General features: G+C 44.6%; 1 protein-coding gene across 1 annotated transcript in view; it reads left to right on the plus strand.

Annotated features, from left to right (window-relative positions):
• Nucleotides 1-23,590, plus strand: part of SLC12A4 (solute carrier family 12 member 4) — a 72,967-nt gene that overhangs the window by 47,925 nt on the left and 1,452 nt on the right. Inside the window, exons 6-23 of the mRNA XM_066637884.1 lie at nucleotides 547-677; nucleotides 1,319-1,560; nucleotides 2,131-2,345; nucleotides 4,181-4,345; nucleotides 4,775-4,873; nucleotides 5,663-5,720; nucleotides 6,479-6,653; nucleotides 7,612-7,730; nucleotides 10,600-10,698; nucleotides 11,077-11,196; nucleotides 12,097-12,201; nucleotides 12,634-12,802; nucleotides 13,759-13,954; nucleotides 16,307-16,476; nucleotides 18,015-18,146; nucleotides 18,243-18,350; nucleotides 18,808-18,992; nucleotides 22,234-22,367. Coding sequence (XP_066493981.1) covers nucleotides 547-677; nucleotides 1,319-1,560; nucleotides 2,131-2,345; nucleotides 4,181-4,345; nucleotides 4,775-4,873; nucleotides 5,663-5,720; nucleotides 6,479-6,653; nucleotides 7,612-7,730; nucleotides 10,600-10,698; nucleotides 11,077-11,196; nucleotides 12,097-12,201; nucleotides 12,634-12,802; nucleotides 13,759-13,954; nucleotides 16,307-16,476; nucleotides 18,015-18,146; nucleotides 18,243-18,350; nucleotides 18,808-18,992; nucleotides 22,234-22,367 — 2,622 coding nt within the window. The remainder of the gene's footprint in view (nucleotides 1-546; nucleotides 678-1,318; nucleotides 1,561-2,130; nucleotides 2,346-4,180; nucleotides 4,346-4,774; nucleotides 4,874-5,662; nucleotides 5,721-6,478; nucleotides 6,654-7,611; nucleotides 7,731-10,599; nucleotides 10,699-11,076; nucleotides 11,197-12,096; nucleotides 12,202-12,633; nucleotides 12,803-13,758; nucleotides 13,955-16,306; nucleotides 16,477-18,014; nucleotides 18,147-18,242; nucleotides 18,351-18,807; nucleotides 18,993-22,233; nucleotides 22,368-23,590) is intronic.

The following is a 23,590-nucleotide window of genomic DNA, read 5'->3' on the forward strand; positions in this document are numbered from 1 at the left end:
AGCCAATAGAAGGGTTTCCATTTGTCAGTAGCATGCGGTGGGGGAATCTCAACATGGGCAAAGTGTTGAAGCTTCATTCCTCTTACGCCCCCACTGTGGTCTTACCTGTTTTCTGGTGTGCTGCTTAATAAACAAACCAGAGAAAGGCCGAAGCACACACCGCGCATGACATATAGCTTGGCCCCCCTAATTTGGGAACCTAAAACACCATGCCCTGCTTCCCCCCGTTTGCTTTGCTTAATGTCCAGCCTGCTGAAGAGTTCAGTTCTACGAAAAAAAGCCCACATAGAAAAAAGCCCACACAAGAAAAAAGTCCTAACCCATTGAATCCTCCCATTCCGACCCTAAACCATGTGGGTAAATCTGTGGGGGCTTTTTTCTGGTTATCAAAGTGTTCTAGTAAAGGTTTGCTGCTCCTTTTGGTGGATAAAGATGGAGCTTTCAGATTAAAATGTGTATCTCTCGGTGCTTTGTTTGCTATGACTATTTTGCTCAATCCTGCAGGAACCAAAACACATTTTTCTTTGTTATTTTTCCCCTATGCAGCCGGTGGTTCCTACTTCATGATTTCAAGATCGCTGGGCCCTGAATTTGGTGGTGCTGTGGGCCTCTGTTTTTACTTGGGAACAACTTTTGCAGGGGCGATGTATATTCTGGGTGCTGTTGAAATCCTTTTAGTAAGTAAAAGTTGTAACTGATAACGCTTAAAGGCTTCAACGCGTTGAAAAATGTTTGATTAATTTTTATGACTCCAGCATTTCCTAGGCTTCTGGTAGCTGAAGCCTACTTTCTTCTTTTGAATTCAAATGAGAATGCACACCTCACTCTGGAACCTGAGAAGCCAAACTACATGTGACATTAGACGTCATTAGAAGATGGGCTTAATGTGGAAGAGGGCCGGAGATAGTCCATTTATTAGTAAAAATTAGTCCAGATTGAGGCCTGAGCCAGCCTGGGAGTATGGTGCGTGGTGTAGCTGCCTCTACATTGTGTTCATGCCCAAAATTGTCCCCCCCCCCCAAATAATGGTTTTTCCCCCAAGTGGCCATTGTGGGGGCAGAGCACTATTTCTGGTGGGGGGGGGATTCAGCAGGGAAACAGCACAGTGAAAGAGTGTTTATATCCACACACGCATTCATGAGCCTGTTCACACACGCTCGGCCCATTTTCACAAATAAAAGGACCATTTCCGGTTCACCGTTGTGAAAACTTGTTGGTGGGGAAAAAAGTCAAGCATAAGTATTGATACCCTTTTACGTTCAGTGTTCTGTTATCACTTTTTGCCGCAGAATCCAAGGTAACATTTTGACTCTTTCAGACATACATCGCCCCTCAAGCCGCCATTTTCCATTCAACCGGAGCCCACGACACCTCCAGCGCTACCCTGAATAACATGCGCGTGTACGGCACCTTGTTCCTCACATTTATGGCTGTGGTGGTTTTTGTTGGTGTAAAATACGTCAACAAATTTGCTTCGCTGTTTCTGGCTTGTGTCATAATTTCCATCTTGTCCATCTATGCCGGGGCGATAAAGTCCAGCTTTGATCCGCCTGTTTTCCCGTAAGTGAAACTCTCTCAGAAATGACAGAACATGGAGACAGAGTTGTTTGAAAATTGCAGTCTTGTCTCTCCTCCGGCATCTTGCTTCTTGACTGATCTTGTTCCCAATTTTGTAGCCTTCCCTGCTACGGGGGAACAAGGGAGGACGGGCAGAATCATTAAAGCAGTAGGTGCTGAACCAGATCCGGCCCCTGGAAAAAGCCTTCCCCATTGTGCATGTTGTTTAGCATTCCACTTGCCCCATTGCCCCAGCAGGTTCTACACCCTGATCTCTGAGTTGAAGCAGCTACCTGGTGCAAGTTTCTGATAAGACTGGCCAGAAAGGTAAAAGGTAGCAGCACAGAACAGTAAGCACCGCACAGGACAGGGAAGGCTTTTTCTCTATGCAAAGGTCTGCGGTTTGGAGAACACTGATTTAAAGGAATAGAAGATTTCAGTGGGTGATGGGTGGGTTTTTAAGAAAATATTTTCTGCCCCCCCCCCCCGAGAACTTGAGTTTTTCTTGTGGTTCTGTTAGATGTGTGCAAAATGGGACATATTACAACATTTACATGCCTCTTTCTGTCCCAGGGTTTGCATGCTTGGCAACAGAACTCTTTCAAGGGACCAGTTTGACATCTGCTCCAAGACAACTGTTGTCGACAACGTCACTGTGCCCACCAAACTGACGGAGCTCTTCTGCCCGGGTTTCAACGTCACCTCTGGGCTCTGCGATGACTATTTTCGTTTCAACAATGTTACGGAGATTGTCGGGATTCCTGGAATTGCGAGTGGCATTTTGAAAGGTGTGGTGAAGAATCACTACGTGAAATGTCTGATTGCTGTATCCTCAAGGTGCTTTCTGACATCAGGTTCTTTCCCTTAGGAGCTTAGGCTACAATATGATACACAGTTAACCTGGGAGTAGGTCCCATTGAATTCAATGGAATTTATTTCTGAGAAGTCATTGATAGGATTGGGTTGTACTAGTCTAAAATTCTGCACATGGAGATAACAGAGAGAGGAAAATAAAGCAAGGAAGATTAATTAATTTACAACTAATTAATATTAGTTAATTAAATTGCAATATTATTTATTAGTTAATTAAATTGCAATATTATTAGTTAATTAAATTGCAATAATATTAATTATTAATATATAATAATTAATTTGCAACTAATGCAGTTTATGCTTTGATTTAGTTCATGTGGAACTAAATAGTTTTACTGAAGGCTTGATAAAAAATTGCTTAGCTTTTAGGGCATAATGGTTAAGAGATGGCGCTATAAATACAGACAATTCTTGTTATCTGCAGGGAAACCTACCTGATATCAGATCTACAGATATGGAATCATTGATCCTATGGGGTTAGGGGGAAAATCCAATAGACACAAATACCTTCAGAATGACCTGGATAGCATCAGAATGGCCTTGGATAGGGGTGAATAGACTGCAGATGGTGAGAGGTAAATCACATGCTTCATTCCCACGGATAAACAAATCCACAAGATCAGTGTGTGGCTACTGAGAATTAATTGTACTGCAGAGCATCCCTGGTTTGATTCCCACCTCTGCAATGAATTCCCCGGGGGGCTTTAAGCGAGCCCCTTCCTCTGAGCCCCAGTCTTCCCCATCTGCAATACGGGAATATTAAACCTCACAGAGTTGTTACAAGGATTTCATCAAGGTAACACCAGGGTTTTGTATACTCAGAAAGTGCTGTACAAATGCTATGTGCTATTAAACCATGAGCTGTCAGTGTAGCTGGAGAACTGCATTGCAGCACTTCAGTGGAGGTGTTTGTGCCAGGAACAGAAGTCACCAGACTGAACATCCCTTTGCACCTGCTTTTTTCAAAAGACCTGCAAGATGCCCGTAAGAAAAGGGTTGAAGTTAACTTGTGAGTGAAGGCAGGTTTGCATGCAGTGCCCAGAGCCATGCACATGCTGCAATTATGTGCCCATATAAAGAAATCACAGGATGCGCTTCTGGGTGAATAATCCTGTCTTTTTTTCTTTGTTTTTCTTAATGTGTTGCTAGACCTTATGGCTGTGATGGTGGTTGGCAACCTTCAGTCTCGAAAGACTATGGTATAAGCCTACAGCACCCGGTATTCCCAGGCGGTCTCCCATCCAAGTACTAACCAGGCCTGACCCTGCTTAGCTTCCAAGATCAGATGAGATCGGGCATGTTATGGCTGTGAACATCTTAGAAAGCATGTGGGCAATGCATGACAAAGTGTCAGGGGCCAGAGAAATTGCTCAGTGAAATTCCCACCAGTTAGAGGCTGGAGATCCAGTGCTCTGCCAAGTCTGTTCCATTTTCCCATGGCTAACAAGCAGGACAAACTATGGGAAATATGGAGCAGAAGCCAAATGGCTGAATTTGTGTAATTGACATCAGTTGCAGAATTCAGCTATTTCTGGTATAGACTTTGCAGCAGAATTTTGGGAATTTTTTAAAATGCAGAAACCCCTGATACCTTGTATCCAGCTCTGGGATAATTCTGTACAGTAAGCCCATCCAGTGGAATTGCTCAACTGCTGTGGGTGAAATCGTTTCCTGTAACCCACTGAGGTTGTTCATCCATTCGTTCTTTCACTCACTCTGTGCTCCTGATCTTTCTCACCCCACCCCCAAGATAACATTTGGAGCAACTACTTGGAGAAAGGAGAGATCCTGGAGAAAGCTGGTCACCCGTCTGTGGATGTGCCTGGACATAAGAACAACCTTCACTTGTATGTCTATGCGGACATAGCAACTTCTTTCATGGTGCTCGTTGGCATCTTCTTCCCTTCAGTAACAGGTGAGAATGTGGAGAGGGTGACACATTTGTTGGAGACTTCCTTGCTTTCGGTTTTATGTTGTTTTTAATATACAGTATTTTTCATACAGGGTGGACCAGGAGGTCAATTTGAGGTGGTTGGCTTAGATGTCACATGACTAGAGAGGCCTCCACCCACCTGCCCCCACTGTTCCTCTTCCTGGTCTTGAAAAGGAAGAGGAAGTGTGTGCGAGAAAAGAGTGGTGGGTGAGAGCATTGCTCTTGCCACTACTGTCTTCTCCTCCAAATTTTCTCTCCTGCCCCATTTCTCTCCCCCCTTTTGGATCCAGGGATCAGGAGGAGGAGCTATGGAAATAGCAGCTAAGTTGGAAGTAGCATTTGGCACTCTGCCCTAAATGCCCAGAAATCTTGGGCCAGTCTTGTTTTCTTACATCTATTTTTCTTTTTAAGGGATTATGGCTGGCTCAAACCGATCTGGAGACCTCCAGGATGCCCAGAAATCTATTCCTGTTGGAACTATCCTGGCCATCGTCACTACATCTCTAGTCTGTATCTTTTTAAAAGTTAGGGCTGTTGTGTGTTGTATGCAACATGGAGGACCCTTTTGCTGCATTGTCCTAGAGCAGGGGTGTCCAAGGTTTTTGGCAGTAGGGCCACATCATCTCTCTGAGACTGTGCCAGGGGCGGGGAAGAAAGAATTAATTTACATTTGAAATTTGAATAAATTTGCATACGTTTACATAAATGAATATATTAAAGATGCTTATATGAATTAATGAAGGTCTTGCAATAGCTCAAGGCCTATAAAAGGCCTTGCACAAAGCAAGGCTGGCCTTTCCTTTGCTGCCTCTGCTGCATCACAGACGTGAAACAGCAAGCAGTGGAGGGAGTCCTCATCCCACAGCTCACATGAGAGGTCAAACAGTTGCCCTCATGCTGAGAGCAGTTGCTTCAGGCCAGTGCGGGCTCCAATAAATCTCTGGAGGGCCAGAGGCTCATTGGAGACTGGGGGCTCCCTAAAGGCCACATTGAGAAGCCTCGAGGGCCGCATGTGGCCCCAGGGCCGGGCTTTGGGCACCCCTGTCCTAGAGCCTAGTGTGTCCAGAAGGCACAATGTAATTGGTTTCCTAACTATTAAAACCACACCAGGGAAGAAGAACCTGTTAAGGCTGAGCAACAGCTTATCAACAAAATGTTCACATAAACTACTCTTAAGTGGGCTATACATCTACCCAGTTTATTTTCCGCCAACCAATATTGGTTCTGAGATCATTTTGCTATATTTGATGTTGATGTTGAAAATCGAACTGGCTTCCTTAATAGATTGCATACTCTCAGATATCAGCTGTGTATTTCTGTTTGGAGCTTGTATTGAAGGTGTTGTTCTTAGGGATAAGTAAGTAACCATCACATTTCCATTTTGGGGCTAGTGCAGCATAGTGGCTAAGAGCTGTAGACTGTGACATCCCTGATTCAGATCTCCCCTTTACTGTGAACTCAGTAGGCAACCTGAAGCAAGCTACTCAGCCTTGGTCTTCCTCATCTTCAGTGTGGGGATAATAAGACTTAGACAACAGAGTGGTTCAAGGAAAACATCACAATAATACCCATTAAGAACTCTGCATGCTCTGAAGCACTGTATAAATATTATTAAAAATATTTATATGCCACTCTTTGAATGTTGGATTAGAATTCCTTTGCATGAGTTTGGAGCCAAGTGCTTCATTAATTCTGTGAGATGCTTCTGGAGCATTCAGCTGGTGTGCCATAGTACATTGGTCCACGGGTGTGTCGGGGGCATTTGAAGCACAGTATTAAAAATAGTTGAAAACTTTTTCTGAATTCTGTGGCTGTTTCTAGTTCAACTGTCTGTAGTTACGAATTGTCTGTCCCTGTTCCTCTGCTCTGTGGTGGAGAAAAAGGGACAGAGAATTAGTTACTACAGACAGTTGCCCTAGAAACAGAGCTGCAGAACCTGGAAGAGTCCCCTGGATGTAAAAAGAGGTGAAGACCATAGAGGTCAATGTGCCATGCGAAGAAAAAACAATGAAAATCGCTGGTCTGGGGCCTTACTTAGAGAAATCTGCTACAGGTTTTAAGGTCTAAGTACACAACAAGTCTTTTCTCTTAACTAACCCCCTGTCCTCTCTCCAGATATGGCGATGCGGTGAATGGGAATTTAGTGGTGGGCACACTCTCGTGGCCCTCACCCTGGGTCATTGTGATTGGCTCCTTTTTCTCAACTTGCGGGGCTGGTTTGCAGAGCCTCACTGGAGCCCCACGGCTGCTTCAAGCCATTGCCAAGGACAACATCATCCCGTTCTTATGGGTTTGTACCTGCTGAGTCTCCTTTCTGCTCCCATAAGGGCATGTCATGTTTCTACTTTCTGGGTGTCCGTCTGCCAAAGAGCACTGTGGATCTAGAAAGTTTGTGCTCTTTGAATAGGGTTCTAAAATGGGCCGTACCTGTTGAGAATGACAGCACTCGTTTGTCCTCTTAAAATGTAACACAGGGATTGCACCAAGTAGCAGCAGACCCTTGGGCAAAGCCTCTATGGGCCCCTGCTTCTCAGTGCTCCCCCCCCCCCGCCACTGCCCCTTGCCCAGTGTTGCATGGTTGGTTTTCCTGGCTCCAGGCTGTATAGGAGGAATTCAGACTAGTGACAGACCCTGATGGTGTCCAGCACTGGAAAGGCTAACTGAAGCCATTTCTGCCCAACATTGCATACACACAACAGGAATCAAATGTGTACACCTATGGGGCAGGCAGAAATGGGTTAATAGTGGACATCTCCCTCCTTCGGTGCTGCCCTCAGATTTGGTGGTTCTGTCTCCCAAAGCATACTGCACAATGGTGAGCAGCTGAGAACATCTCCCCCAGTGCGTGGCACCAGATGCCTTATTCCAGGGCCTCTTGAGGATGCTTTGATTGGGTGGTGGAGAGGGTGGGAGGAAACTCTTAGCCATGGCAGTGGAGCACGTATTCTGCTCCCAGAAGAAGACAGAAATGCTATTGCCACAAGGAAGGGATAAACCCTGTAGTTGCCTCTTGTTGCAGTATCTCCTGCAGGCACCAGGGTCTGTCTGGTCTAGAGAGGAAAACCTAGTGGTGAAGAGAGAACCTCAAAGACCACTCAGGGGTGGGAGGGCAGGGAACAGGTCCCCATTCCTGGGCTCCCCCCTGCCTTTTGTTTTGCAACGTGAGCTTTCATTGCTGCTTTCAAGTGTGCAGGATTTGCCAGCCATTAAGTGATGCAACACAGGCCACTGGTGTTCTCTTGTTGCAGGTGTTTGGTCACGGTAAGGCCAATGGTGAGCCAACCTGGGCACTTCTGCTGACTGCATTAATTGCAGAACTTGGTATTCTGATCGCCTCCCTTGACATGGTTGCCCCGATTCTTTCCATGTGAGTAACAGAGGGTGCCTGCCCTAAAAGTAGGGGAGGGGTTGCCTGCTTCTGATTGGTTAGCCTAGTTTGACAAAGTTGATCGTGTGGTTTGCAAGCTGTGTACCCTCCTTCATGACCTTTCATGGTAGGTTTCCAACCCAGATCTGCAGGACTCCAGCAGCCCTCTCAGAGGTCCAGGGAGGCCCAGTCCACTTCCTGATTTTGAAACCTCTAGCCATGACAAGAACTTAAAGAGAACATGTCGGATTTTGATCTAATAGAGGTGGTGTTTTGAATTTGCAAAAACAATAGTGTTTAAATTTGAGACCCCCCCCCCCCAGATTTGAGATCCAGGCCAAATGGCGCTCCTACCTGCCCCCTATGATTGACTCTAGAGCCCACTGTTGGCATACAAGGTCAGAGGGTGCACCTGATCATATACCCAATATGATTGAGAATGATAGATAGGGTGGGAAAGCTTTTTTAAGGAAAATTTCCACTGGATACTAAATTTCCCATTGAGTCATCCCCGACAGGATTTTGAGGGACACCAAAACACATTCCCCAAAACACAGTTTAAAAACCACAAATTGCTACAAGATAGACTGGGCTGGAGCTGACCCTTCTGTGATTGTGAGCATTCAGCGCCACCTAATGGCGATTCAAATGTGTGATGATTAAACAAAAGGGTCTCACTGAGTAACAGGAACATGGTTGTCACCTTTGGACTAGGAAGAAGTAAAATTTAAACCCTGAAGTTGGCTGGGCCAGGACTGAAACTGTTCGGGTGAAGAAGTTGCCGTGACAACCCTGTGATGCTCAGCCTCTGATTTAGCCATATTTTGGGATTGGCAGTTAAGCACTGTGGATCTGAGAGCTGGTGTAGCATAATGTCTAAAAGACTGAGCTGCAAAGGAGGCCTTCCCTGTTTTGGTCATGCCTCTGCTGTGAGCTTACTGGGTGGCATTCCACAAGCCACTCCTTCACAGCCCCAGTTTTCCCCATCTGAAGAATGGGGGTAAGAATAATACTTGCCTTACAGGGTTGTTGCAAAAGATTACATCAAGATGTTCAGTGCTCTGTGGACTCAGAAAGCTTTCTGTTACTGTTTGTAAGAGATGGCCCTTTCCTTATGAGTGACTATGATATTGGCTTCTATCCAAGATTTGGATAGCCTCCTTATGTCTTAAAACTGTGTTTCTCAAACTGTGGGTCAGGATCCACTAGGTGGGTCATGAGCCAATTTCTGGTGTGTCCCCATTCATTTCACAGTTTATTTTATATTTAATAGTCTTGATGCTACCATGGTACGTGACTGCATTTGGGGGAACTGTCAAAGATTTGTACTTTTAACATACTGCTATATATATGCTTTTAACAATCATAATCATTGGGGCTTGCTCCCAGGTCAGTGTGGATTGCATTTCAGCCTTTGGTACATTTGGGGAATTTTTTAAAGCCATTTCTGCCCAATGTTGCATTGGTTAGAACAGGGACCAAATGCGTACATTTGTGGGCCGAGCAAAAATTGGTTAAACAAATCTGCAACTTTTTATGAGGGTTAGGAGGCTTATTCTTTATTTTAAATAAATCTTTAGGCTTATATTTATTGTAAACTTCCAATTTACATTTGATTTGATTTTGTTGTATGGGAGGGTGTTGAAAAAAGTTTCCGGCTTGATGATTTCACTTCCAGCCATCAAATCACTTCCAGGATAATGACATCACTTCTGGTGGGTCCCAACTGACTGTCATTCTAAAAAGTAGGTCCTGGTGCTAAGAGGTTCGAGAACCTCTGTCTGTAAATATCACTTCTGGTGGAACTAGTAGTGGCACTAGAGGCTGAACTGAGTCAGACCATTGGTCTGTCTAAGTCAGTACTGCCAGCACTGACTGGCAACTGCTTCACGGATTTTCTGGCTGATACTTCCCAGCCTTACCCACAGATGCTGAGGATTGGACTTTCCACATTAAGGGCAGGTGCCATGACTTTGTCCCCAAATATTTTATTATTTTTTGTCCCCAAATGACTTAGTCCCCAAATATTTGACTATGTCCCCAAATACTGTCCCCATGACTTTGTCCCCAAATATTTTCTTATATTGTTAAATATTTTAACAAGTGTGTGATAGTAATTCACAGGCAGGAAATTGGCAAAGTTAATTGATGCTTCATAACTATTGAAGAGATCCTAATTGTGACATTATAACTGTCATGGGTCTCTTCTGCTCTCCCCCCCCTCCCCGGCCTTCCCGAATCCATTCATTTGGATTTGGGGAGATCTGTCGCTCCTCACAAGATTCTCCAAGGAATAGGGACTCACCATTAAACTGGTTTAAATCTGCAGTGTAGATTGAGCGACCCTAACTCAGGCTGTGGCCCTGCATTGGCTCTATTAAGACACCACTAATTTGTGTGTTTTTGTTTTCTTTGGAGCTGTGCCTCAGTGGGAAGAGCATCTGCTTTGAATGCAAAGGATCCTAGGCTGAATCTCCAGCAGCTCCAGGGTATTGAACCAATCCTGGCAGCTCCAGGGTATTAGAGAAAAAATTATGCCTGAACCCCTGGAGAGCTGCTGCCAGTTAGTGTCTGATAACACTCAGCTAGCTGAACTAGTCATCTGAAGGCAGCTTCCTATGATTCATTATTCTAGTGCATCTCACAGCACACTGACAAGGTGGTAAAATGGTCAAAGCCATCAGTTTCTTGGCCATTGAAAAGGCTGCTGGTGTGGGGCTCGCATCCCCCAACTGCCCTACTAATAAATGATCCTCCCGCAATCCCAGGGCATGCCTGTGGACCATGTGCACAGCACTGGTTGAAAATCACTGTTCTAGCGCATGCCAACCTACATGCGCTGGGTTTTTTCCCCCCTTTCTCCTTCTAGGTTTTTCTTGATGTGTTACCTGTTTGTCAACTTGGCCTGTGCAGTGCAAACACTCCTTCGAACTCCAAATTGGCGACCCAGATTTAAGTACTACCACTGGTAAGCTTTTTAAAAATGGGATTGCGAAAACGTCTTGGGGCTTCTGTACACGAGTGTTTGAACTCAAAGGGAAAGGCACTTGAAACGTCTGTGCTTACTGGCAAATGGCTTTTAACCTTCCACCTCTGTTAGATCTGGTTCACCCATTCAGGCTTGTGATGTGATGAACATTCAGCATTCTAGCACTAACTTGCATGTATGAATGCCTGGCACAGCTGAGTCACAGATTGCACTTCCACGTAGGCACAGCTGTTGTCCTTTCCCATGGATTTGGTTTGCGCACTCAATGGCAAAGCATCAAGCATAAAGCAATCCAACTTTGTGTGTGTGTGAACAAGCCCAAAGAACTTGTTAGCATTCAAGTTTTGTTTCTTCCAGGGCCTTATCATTTTTGGGAATGAGTATCTGTCTGGCACTGATGTTCATCTCCTCCTGGTATTACGCTTTAGCCGCAATGCTCATTGCAGTCATGATTTACAAGTACATTGAATACCAAGGGTGAGTAGCTTCTAAAATAGAACAAGTAACATACGCTGCTGTCCCATACCGAGTCAGACATTTGGACCTTCCGGCTTTTGTGTGGTCTGCCCTTTCTAGCAATACCTTTTCAGTTTCAAGTTGGTATTCTCCCCAACCCTACCAGGTGATGGCAGAACCCAGAAAGTTCTGCATCCAAAGTAGATGCTCTTCCAGTGAGTCACGGCGTCTGGTGGATTGTGATGGGGAGGGCTGCAGAATTGCTCTTTAAAACTTGGCTTCCCATGGAGGTTCCAAGGGTTAAAGGAGGTTCCCATGGGCAGGAGGTCGGTCTAGAGGGTAGAGCCTCCATTTGCCTGAAGATAACATCCACAGGTCGCCAGTTCGAGGCCACTGGCACCGTGCGACCTTGAAGCAGCTGACAAGCTGAGCCGAGTTATTCCCTCTACTCTGAGCATGGGAGGATGGAGGCCAGAATGTGAAACCAGATCAGAGTGAAACATCTGGACTGTTGTGGTTCTTGAAAGATAGAACCTTCTTTCAATTGTAAAAATCCCTATGGGGATTTAATCAGCCTGCCTATGTAAACCGCCTTGAATAAAGTCTGAGGAGAAATCTGACGACCAAGAAAGGCGGTATATAAATACCTGTATTATTATTATTATTATTTATCCTGCCATGCTGTGTTAACTTGTTTGAGAACCAGAAAGCTCATCTACTGTTGTTGCAGTGAGAGATCTGGATCTGGTTACTGGTTTGGATGGGAAATTCTTGGGACCACTGAGGAAGCTGCTCTGTCCTTTTAAAAGTAAAAATTAGGGTACAGTCCTATTATGAAATTTCAGATAATTGGTTTAAGAGCCACTTCTTGACAAAAGGTGATGACTTACAATGATTCTCTATGGAAAATCTGCTTTGCAGGGCCGAGAAAGAATGGGGTGATGGGATCCGGGGTCTGTCACTCAGCGCCGCTAGATATGCCTTGCTAAGATTGGAGGAAGGACCTCCCCACACCAAGAACTGGAGGTGATTTTCTTTTCCCCAATCCTGCATGCATGGAGAATTTGTTGGCAGTTGGGTGGAGGGAGTTTCTCCTCCATTACTGATCCTATCGCTGAGTGTTTTTAGTGTGAAAAATACTGGCCCCCAGAACAGTTGTGCCATTCTCTGACTCTGCTGCCTTTTTTGTGCACCATTCTACCCCAGGAAGCCCCTTCTAGGGTGTCTGGCGATGGAAATAAAACCCACAGCCCGGTTTGAACTGAGCTGTGAACAACCTGCGTGGGCTGCATTTTGAGGAGTCCTGCATTGAAAGCAATTTCCATGTGTAAAAGCCCATGGGTGACAATAGCCCTTGCAGACCAGAGTTGTGGTGCCTTCAAATCCTGCTTAATATTCCACCTAATTGTAGAGGGAAATCTAGTTCCAAAAAGACGGCTTCTCTTTCTCTCCTTTCAGGCCACAGCTGCTGGTGCTTCTGAAACTGGACGAAGATTTGCATGTCAAATACCCCAGGCTGTTAACATTTGCTTCTCAGCTGAAAGCAGGCAAAGGGCTGACCATTATAGGGACAGTCGTACAAGGCAACTTCCTGGAGAGTTACGGAGAGGCCCAGGCTGCTGAACAGGTGGGTGTGTGTGGGGGTGCGGGTGGTATGAAATCTTGTATCATGGAGCATTTGGCAAAAGATACTCAGCATTCTTTCACTTCTCAGAAAAGCCTCTTGGCACATGAGCACAGCTACTCCTGGTTTACACTGTGCTTCGTTGAGAACCAGTTTGGCTACATATAAATAAACGTTATGTCCCAAACATGCATTTTGAAAACACTACTGGATATGCCCACCATCCCACTATTGCTGTTGTGTTTAATAATCTTCATTTCGTTCATCAAACATTTTACACTTCCTTAGAGCTATATTCCTAAGCATAATTACTTCGGAATAAGCCTCGCTGCACACTGTAGGACTTACTACTGAGTAAACATTCACAGGATTCCACTGTTAGTGTGGTGCACATAATTAAGGATGCAATCCTATAAAAACATAGCTGGAAGCAAGCCCCACTGAACACAGTGGGACTTAATGCTGGGTAAACATGTATTAGATTGCACTGTCTGGCCCACTGGCATAGCTAGAGGGGGGCCATGTGGGTGGGTGGGGGAAAGTAGGCAAATGGCTCCCAAGGGGAGGGGGAGGGGAGGAGCCGCTTGCACGCTGCAGAGAGGCTCCCTGCAAAACTTAGTGTGCCACCCTCCCCCTCTAGCTATGCCAGGGCCAGTGGTCTGGCCCTTCCAGAGGGAGACTATTTTCAAAATAAACCAAAATAATTTTTTTCTAATTTATATGTTTGATATCTGCCTGAATATTTTTTTTCTTGTACCACTTCTTGTTCTTTATACCTAATTTATTACTGCCTGAGTAAGTTGTAAATTTTAAAAGACCCTCTCATTACATGTGAGACTTTATCAAAATGTTTTGATTCTATATGACTCATGACATCTGTCTAAATGTTCAGCGTTTGTCCTCAAAGACTTTTATGGTCTTTTCCGTGATGAAATGTTGGTCCCTTTGGTCTTTTCCAGACCATCAAGAACATGATAGAGATTGAGAAGGTGAAAGGATTTTGCCAAGTTGTCGTGGCCAATAAAGTCAGAGATGGCATTTCTCACTTGATACAGTCGTGTGGATTGGGTGGCATGAAGCACAATACAGTGGTCTTGGGGTGGCCCTATGGCTGGAGGCAAAGTGAGGATCCAAGAGCCTGGAAGACATTTATTGGTAAGTTAATATGGTAAGTTAATAATAACAAATGCTCAGCGTCTGGATCACATGACCATTCTTATATTTTGAAGTATGCTGTAGACATGAGTTCTTCTTGTAAGGCTTACTTAAGATGGAACTCCAGGTTGCTCATGAACAAACCATTTTCTCTTGTATTTTGCAAGGGGATGTCAGCTGTGCCAGTTTATCTCAGCATAGCACTTCTCCTAGTGGCTGTTGCTTATTTTAAACAACAGCTACAAGTTCTCCAATTGGGTTGACATAGGGAAATGAGAAAATCATCCCCTGTTCCAAAGGGACTTATAATCTAAAAAGAAACCCAAAGGTAACAGCAGCAAACAGCTCCTGGAGGGATGCTATGCTGTGATGAATCAAGACAGTTGCCATCCCCCTGCTTAAACAGAAGAGGCCTAGAAATAGTGCCTCATTACCCAGTTGGCAAAGGAATTAGTTGAGTACTGTAGTCAAGGAATATGCTCTCTTAAAATGTGTTGACCAGAGACACCCCACACACTTTGGGAGTGACAAATGGAAAAAATATGCCTTGCACACACTCACCAGCACCTTCGGTAGATCAAGAAATGATGGTTGTCACATCACACTGAAGTGAAGCAATAAAGCAGCCAGAAAAATGGATGAAGGTATCCATCTTTGAAGGTATTGGGTCATGGGTCTAGCTCTTCCCAGTGTTGCAAGATATGTGCTGATTCCTAAAGGGATGCAATACTCAGAATATGTGATGGAGAAAACCTACAAATTGTCCACTTACAGTAATTCAAAGGGATTAAGCTGGCCAGGCAGTCTTGCATACTAGATTCCTGTTGTGCCAATTTTGCTGAGGCTCCCAGCACCTTGGACAGCAACTAGATTTCCAGGAGGTACAATTTAAAAAGGGGGACAGGAGCAGTGGCCTAGCATCTCAACCCCAAAAATGGTCTGCCAATAAGGCCTTTTTGCACAGATGTTACTTTCTGTTTTGCCTCTAGGATCTAGGGTAGCAGAGGGACTGGGAGACTGAGCTATAAGTCGGGACTTTCCCAATTTGAATGTTGCCTTGGCCGTGAACTCATAAAGGGCCTTTAGGCAGCCACCTGCTACCCTCTGTCTTTCCCACCTGCAATACAGGGATAATAATACTGACTTACCTGACAGGGTTGTTGTTAAAACAGCATCAAAATAATACCTGTGATGTGCTTTCCACATGCAAAAAACACCGTATGCATGTTAAATGTTTTTTTTTTAAAACGCAGGTTACTTCAAAGGGAAGGGGGTTCCCCTCCAACTTTGGACATTTAACTGCATTAAATAGTTAAATGTCCCCTCCCTGCATTTGGACATTTAACTACTGCCTGTCCCAACTCCTTTTTGTAGATGTGGCAAGCCATGCATGCTCTCTAAGGTGTCAGATGATCAGAGTCTCTCTCTACAGGGGGCGCCATTTCCCCACTACTTGGGCAACCAGGTTGGGCTGTGGATTTGAACCCAGAGGCCTCAAGTGGCTGACCCCAATTTAGCTCCCAGATTTTGCATATCAAGAGCACTTTGAGTCAGCAAAATGCCACCTCCGCCTCCATTTGGTCTCACAAGGGCACTGTGTGCTGCTTATTCTTGTTTTACAGAAGGGGAATTAAATTCCTAGCAGGGTCATGAGTAGGCAAAGGACTTGCATAACTGTACACCAGTGAGCCAAATTGTATCTGAACTTGAGCCCCCAAACTGATTCATAGTGTATTTTTTCCTTCTTCAGTGAATCGGAATTGTGAACCTGGCTCTAAAATCTCGTGGTGGCCTTGAAACTGAAAACCAAAACTGAAACACTGAACACAGAAAAGTCAAAACTGGTTAAAAATAAGTGACTTGGTTATATGACTGATTTATTTTTGTGGTTTTTTTAAGCCTGTTGTATGGATTTGTTCATGAGAACCTTTCTTTAAAAAGAAATCATTTTTTTATCATTTGTTTTTATTCATTCATTTTATATTTTCAGTTTCTCACTGTTTTCATTTCAAGAGAGATTAAACTGGAGAGTTTAAAACACACACACACACACACCAATCTTGATAAGCTCAGGCTGCAATCCTGTACACACACAGCTGGGAGTAAGTTGCACTGAACTTGGTGGGTTTACTTCTGAATAGGCATGCAGAACGTTTGATGCCCACTTTTTGGCATCAAAAGTGGGTTTGATGCCCACTTTTTGATGCCCTATTAGATTTGTAATGGGTTGGCTCCCTGCCACTGGAATTAATTTACTCCAGCCTGCTTGAGCAAATGTGGCTCTCATGTACTGGATTTATGTGACGGAATATTTTCTGCCCTCAATATCTGGCATCTTTCTTTTGCTCCCAGACACTGTACGTTGCACCACTGCAGCCCACCTTGCCTTGCTGGTCCCCAAAAACGTGTCCTTCTACCCAGGCAACCACGAGCGTTACAATGAAGGGAGCATCGATGTGTGGTGGATTGTGCATGATGGAGGGATGTTGATGCTGCTTCCCTTTCTGCTCAAACAGCATAAAGTAAGAGAACTGGGAGTTAGACAGACTCAGTAGGGCTTGCCCACTTCTTAAATCAAGGTCGCATCTTTATAAAATACATGGATCAATTTCTTTTAGGAGATGTATGATCTTTTTAAGATGATAAAGAAACTGGTAATAAACCACAGCATTCCTAGGAATAAGGATTTCCCAGTGATCTCAGCAGTCAGCTGCGTATCTAGGCGTTGCGCCAAGAGGAAAGGGTTGTGTGAAGCAAGAAGTAAAGCTGTGAGTGCCTCTGAGATGAACCACGTCCTGTCTCAATGGCTTAGGTGGCTACTGCCATTCTGGCACAACGCAACCTCCACTACCCCATCTGGTTCTAGTGGTCTGTGTGGGCCAGGAGCATTTAGCATGAAAAAGGTCATTCTGCACATATGAATTGTAGGTGACCAGTATCCCGCTTCAGAGCACTAATTCCAATGCTATTGTTTGTGTTTGCCAACGTTGGGGTATTTTTTGTGTGGCCAAGCAGGTTTTTTATTATTATAAATGCATTTATTATTTATTTGCTTTATGTCCCACCCTTCTCTCTGAATCATCAGAGTGCATACACAAAACTGTTCATTCGCAGTCCACGTTTTCTTCTGTTTTATCCAATGTCATAGGCAAATGAAGTTAAAATAGGCTTTTGGATAATGATTTGTACTACCTTTAGACTGCCAGATTTCATGGGCTGTACATAGATGGAAAGGGCTGGTAGTGGCTAAGAGACTGAGTGGTGAATCCAGACCTTCCCCACAATGAATTTTGCCTTTGCAATGTGCTTGCTTGGTAGCCTTCTGCAAGCCCCTCCCTCTCAGCCATTGGGCCCAGTCATATCCAACTTCCCAGTGCCGATGCAGCCACAGTGCAGTCCCCAGGTAAGGGAACAAACATTCCCTTACCTTGAGGATGCCTCTGACTCCTTCCCCCACCACGATGCAGCACACAACGCATTGGCACAGCTGTACCAGCTCTGGAAAGCCTTCCAGTTGGATAGGATTGGGCCCTCAGTCTTCCCTATCTGCAGTATGTGGAAACAATAGTTACTTGCCTTGCAGGGTTGTGATCAAGATTCCAGCAAATAATACTTATGAAAGGCTCAAGAAAGGCCTTACACAAAAAGGCAATACACATTCAAAAAGGCAATACAAATACTAAATATTAGAATTTCTCTTATGCCAATTCAGCCTAAGAATCTGAAGCATGTCTGTGTGTGGAGTTTCCTCCCACAAGGCTGCTTCAGCACTTAAGCTCTTTGTGATAACTGCAAAGACACCAAGGGCAAAGGAAGCCCGTTTAGTGCGAGAAGCAGTGCTCCTTATACAGGTCACCTGAACGGTTGTGGCCAAACACTTTCATAAGTGTTTTGCAATAATCCCTTTAAAGGTTGTTAGGATTTCATTGAGATAGCCAATGCCAAGAGCTTTGCACAGTCAAAAGGGGCAATACAATCGATTATTGCCCGTAGCTGTTTGTTGTAACATGCAAGTGCCACAGTGTTGAGAAGATGACCATTTTTGTTTTGTTTTCCTGAGGTTTGGCGCAAGTGTAAAATGCGTATCTTCACCGTAGCCCAGATAGATGACAACAGCATCCAGATGAAGAAAGATTTGGCCACTTTCCTCTACCACCTCCGAATAGAGGCCGAAGTAGAAGTGGTTGAAATGGTAATGGAGCTTCTTTTCTCCTGTGGTGGATGGCATCTTGGGCCTATTGACTTTGGCCTCTGTGTGGTCACTGGAACGTCTTTCTTGTTTCTGTAGCAAAACAGCGATATCTCTGCATATACTTATGAGCGGACTCTGATGATGGAGCAGAGATCCCAGATGCTGAGGCAGATGAGGCTGACCAAGACAGAAAGGGAAAGAGAGGTATGGTGTGTGGAACAGCGGACATTAGCTTCTGCTAAGTCAGACTGTTGGTCAGCTGGATCAGTATTATTTACAGCAGCTATTTCCAACTGGTGTACCATGGCACATTGGTGTGCCACAAAAGGTCTGTAGGTGTGCCGCAGGAGTTTGGTACACAGTAGTTGAAAAATGATGAAAATCTCCAGGGCAACTCTCTATAGTAACAAATTGTCTGCCCTCTTCCTCTGCTGGCGGAGTCTGTTTTCCTCCAAGTCTGTTTTCCTCCAAATCCTTTCCCATTATTGACTCTCCATTATGATTATGATTATTTATTTATTTATTTACCGCTTTTCAACAAAACAGTTCACAAAGCGGTTTACAGAGAAAAATCAAATAACTTATGGCTCCCTGTCCCAATAGGGCTCACAAGCTAATCTAATCTCTCCAACTGATGGTGTCCCAACTGTGATTCTTCCAGGCTCAACTCGTCAAGGACAGGCACTCAATCATAAGACTGGAGAGCCTCTACTCAGATGAGGACGATGAGGGGGAAACAGTAGCAGAGAAAATCCAGATGACATGGACGAGGGATAAATATGACTCTGACAAGCGAAACCGAAATAACGTGGTCGAGAACTTCAGGGAGCTCATCAGTATTAAGCCGTAAGTGCTAAACTCCTTGCTGGGGCTCAGGCTTCAAGCTGTACATTAGTTAGACCATGTCTGGAACACCTAATTATTTAGGGGTCATCCTTTTGGTCTCACAACAGGACAACTAAGTATCTAATACTTAACAATTATTATGTAGTAACATGTGCATAGTGCTTTCTATGTGGAAAGGACTTCACATGTATTCTCTTGATGTAATCCTTACAATAAGTAAATCGTGTTGAGTAAATAAATCTTAGTCTCCCCATTTTGCAGATGGGAGAGTTGAGGCTGAGAGGAATGGCTTTCTCACTAACAGCCCAATCCTGTTGTTCCACCCCACCCCCTGCTTGTGCAGCTGCCCCCAAAATGGGCACACTGTGACGAGGGGACAGACCAAGAGGCTTTGGGAGAGGGGATTTAAATCACCTTACGCTTCTATAAGCCTCCTGCTCCACAATGGGTCTCCTCAGACCTGCGCCAGCAGTTGGGCTGGCGGAAGTCGAAAAGGAGCAGGGAGGCTGTTCACAGATAGGATATAATCCAGCATGCACCATCATTGCCAGATCCATCCCCTCCTGCAGACTCCTTGTCCAGTTTTGCCCCTTCCTCACCCCTGTTTCTCCCTTTCCCTTTTCATCTCCCCTGCTGGTTTACCTGCTCCAGCAGGTGGCCAGAGATCCCTCCAATATGTGTCGAAAGGCTCTAGCCTTCACAACGGTACTTGGGAGTAGCATGCTGCTAGAGCATGCTTTACCAGGGCTTTAAAGCAATCATCATCAGCTGAATGTGTGTTCCACTGACAGCAGGGGCCACTAGGATTGGTCCATTAGTGAGTTCATGGCAAGAGTGAGATGTGAACCAGAGAAGCCCTGGTTCACAGCTCAGTCACTTAGCCACTAAGTAACACAGGCTCTCATATTTATGCCAGTGTTTCTTAAATAAGATGGCTGGGCAGGGATAGGTCACTGAAGGGAACAAGAAATGTACACATTATTTTATGACTCCCTGGTTGCAAAAGTGACAGCTCCAGCTTTCTCAAAGTATAGGTATTGATCCCAAGGATCATTGGGATCAAATGAGTTCCCAATTGCTGTGGGATTAGGGACTTCAAACTGCAGAGAGGAGGGATCATAGAGCCAAAGGGGAAAAAAAAAGATGGAGACTAAAGAGCAAGGGAGTGGTGGTTCCACATAGTAATTTAGGAGCTGGGAGGGAGATCCAGTGAGGGGATGGACAGGTACCGAAGATCTAGTAACTTTAAGAGCAAGTACACATTCAGGAAGAGTGAGGGGGAAAAATATAAATTATAAAATAGCCTGTGCATGGGTATATGCAGCTAGGAAGTAACTGCAATTTCCTGCAGTTACTCCAGTCTGAGATTGGGGCCTCCTAGTGCAGATTTTCACACAATTTGGAATTTTTTTTTGTCATCAAACCGCAGTTGAGATGCTCTTTTTTAAAAACATCCCTGCATTGCCGCTCACAAGTTTGCTTGTATAATTGCTTGATTATCTGAAGGGCTGTTCTCAAGCCAAAAATATTTGTGTCCTGTAAAAACTAAATTTAATTTTGGGGTGGTTTTCTTTTGGTCGTGTTAATGTATTGTTATTTCTTTCCATGCCATCAGTGAATGGGAAAATCTGTAAGTTTGCTCCTTTTAGTTATTTCTGATACTGTAGAGAAAGATTTTCCTCTTGGAACTGAACTAGATGTGACTGTTAACAGTTCTGTATGTTTAAATGTGAAACTGCAGCAAGTGTATTTATACTTGGTGGGCAGTGGTGGGGCAGATCTGATTGCAACAGCAACAAACATGTTGGAGGGTGGTGGGGCAGATCTGATTGCAACAGCAACAAACATGTAAAAGTGAAGCATGCAAGGCCTCCTACTTCCATTTCTAAGGACTTTTCCATTTTGCTAATACTGGAAGTGGCCTCAGCTGAACAAAAAGTAATTTTGGAATGGGGCTCTGAAGAGGTAATACATCTCACCCACATCCCCTTGTCCACAAGACCCCTCCCCCTGTTTCTATGTAACTGTCGTGTATTGAAATGTCACATGCACATTGGCATGTGCAATTTCATAGCAGGGAAAGACTGGGGTCCAAGGAATCATGCCACCAATTACAAGCCAGGGATGGTGTCCGGGTTGACCACAGTGGCAATGGCAACAGTAGCACCCAGTGAACCATCAGGAGATAGAAAAGGGATGCACCCATCACAGCCAGCACTTTTCCAGGCACTGGCACTTCCTTCCAATAGCAGCCTATCTATCCCCCCTTGTGCCATGTGGCAAACCATCTCTGATGCTAATGGAGTTTCAAAAAGCACTTGGTGATGCAGTATAGGAGGCAGTGCTGCTAGATGCAAGGGGCAGAGGAGGGCTAACAACCCCCAGAAGTCATGCTCAAACCCTTGGGTGTACCTGAAGTAGCCCAGTCAAAGATTTAAAAGCAGTGCCAGCAAGAACAGCAGCAACAAGTTACCAGCTTTAGCCAAGTTAATCTGGCTCAGGAGTATCTGGCTTCGTGATATCTTTTTGTGAGGTCCCAGGAAGCCAGCAGTAGTTGTGGGGAAACAAATTAAAGGGGCAGGTTGATCTGTAATGGTCATAAGAGAATACCAGATGCTGAATTGCTGACTTACTGACGTTGGCTAAATATGTCTTTCAGCAAACCCCTCACTGAGTTTGCTACAGTAAATACATCCTGTTTATCTAGTCAAAATGAGTAGCTTCTGTGGCTGATTCCTCCACAATAATGTTTTTGGTCCTTGATGTGCTTGCAAAATGCAAAACCCTGAATCTAATTCAGCCATTTCTCTGTAGGTGGTTTTAGTTTTTTATTGTACAGAAATGGAAGTCATTCATATTTGCAACTGACAGAGGAATCTGCAGGACCCATTGCAAGTAGTTGGATATTGTTGAACTTTATGCAAACCTCAAAAGGAAGAGAAGGGGGTAGTGCAGTACATGTTTCATTGCAAATCTTGCATGCATTAGCCCCATACAAATGACTTACGGTATTACAGATGGAACCATTCTGTTTTCTGATTACCACACTGGCTAGCACACACGCATGCATGCACACGCACACACACGTTCAAGATGGCAGCAATCCTTCATACTCTCACTTCTCAATAAGAACACAATAAAGGACCTGAAATTCTGTAACATTCCTTAGCAATGTTCTTTGTTGGTACTTTGTTACACATGCCAATTTCCAATGGTTTGTGCAAACGTGATCTGTCTGCAGAAACCAGTCAAACGTCCGCAGAATGCACACTGCTGTGAAGCTCAATGAAGTCATTGTCAACCGGTCCCACGATGCCAGGCTTGTCCTCCTCAACATGCCTGGCCCTCCAAAGAACACTGATGGAGATGAAAACTGTATCCTTTTTTATGGTAATGTACAATTTGATGGAAGAACACAAGAGCCCCACTGGATCAGGTGACAGGCCCATCTTAGTCCAATATCTTGGTTCCCAGTTTACTCTGGGAAGCCCACAAGCAAGGCACACCTTTATCAGCAACTAGTATCCAGGACTGTGCTGAACCTGAAGGTACTATTTAACTGCCATGACCAGTAGCCAGTGACAGATTTGTCTGAGTCTATATTGCCTGTTCTCTTTTGATCTTCAGGCATCTTGCCAAAATAGTTCCTGTTCAGGTCAGTGTTGCAGGTTGCAGTTTGAGGTGGGTTTTGGCTCTTGGTTAAATGGACACAGACTGAAAGTTTCAATTCACATTGTTTCTGAGTGCTTTGCATGCTCTAAAACAGTGCTGTGTTTCAGTGATTGCTAACCCCAAGTTACAGGTACAAATTCTAGCATTGTCTCTAGGGCACAGCGCAGGCTCTGTTAAGCATTTTGAAGTCCTTTTGGCTTCAATAAACTCTCCTTGCTGATACTACAGCATAATGCTTAAGATGGACTGGTTGGTGCTCTACAGCAGGGGTGCCCAAACCCTGGCCCAGGGGCCATTTGTGGCCCTTGGGGACCCCCAATCCAGCCTGTGGGGAGACCCCAGTCTCCAATGAGTCTCTGGCCCTCCAGAAATAAGCTTGAGCCCATGCTGGCCCAACGCAACTGTTCTCAGTGTGAAGGTGACTGTTCAACCTCATGAACTGTGGGCCAAGGGGTCCCTCCATTGCTTGCTGTTTCAAGTTTGTGATGCAGCAATGGCAGTGAAGGAAAGGCTGGCCTTACTTTGTACAAGGACTTTATAGACCTTAAGCTATTGCAAGACCTTCATTCATTCATATAAGTTCCATCTCTAATATATTTATGTAAATTTATTCAAATGTTAAATGTAAATTGATTTTTCCCCCAGCCTCTTACACAGTGTCAGAGAGATGTGGCCCTCCTGTCAAAAGGTTTGGACATCTCTGCGGTAGAAGAATGACACATACATCTGCTTGTGTGTCATCTGCTTGTTTCAGAGAGATTTCTTAGAGGCTATGGTATATCTCTACCTTTAAGGCCTCCAAGGTTGAAATTCTTATACCCACTTATCTAGAAGCAAGTGCCACTGCTCATCTTGGGATGGATTTTTACATACACATGTACAGGTTCACTCTGTAAAGATTAGTTGTATAGATCTGAGGGTTTTGT

This window comes from Tiliqua scincoides, chromosome 9 (genome assembly GCF_035046505.1).
Source record: "Tiliqua scincoides isolate rTilSci1 chromosome 9, rTilSci1.hap2, whole genome shotgun sequence".
NCBI lineage: Eukaryota > Metazoa > Chordata > Lepidosauria > Squamata > Scincidae > Tiliqua > Tiliqua scincoides.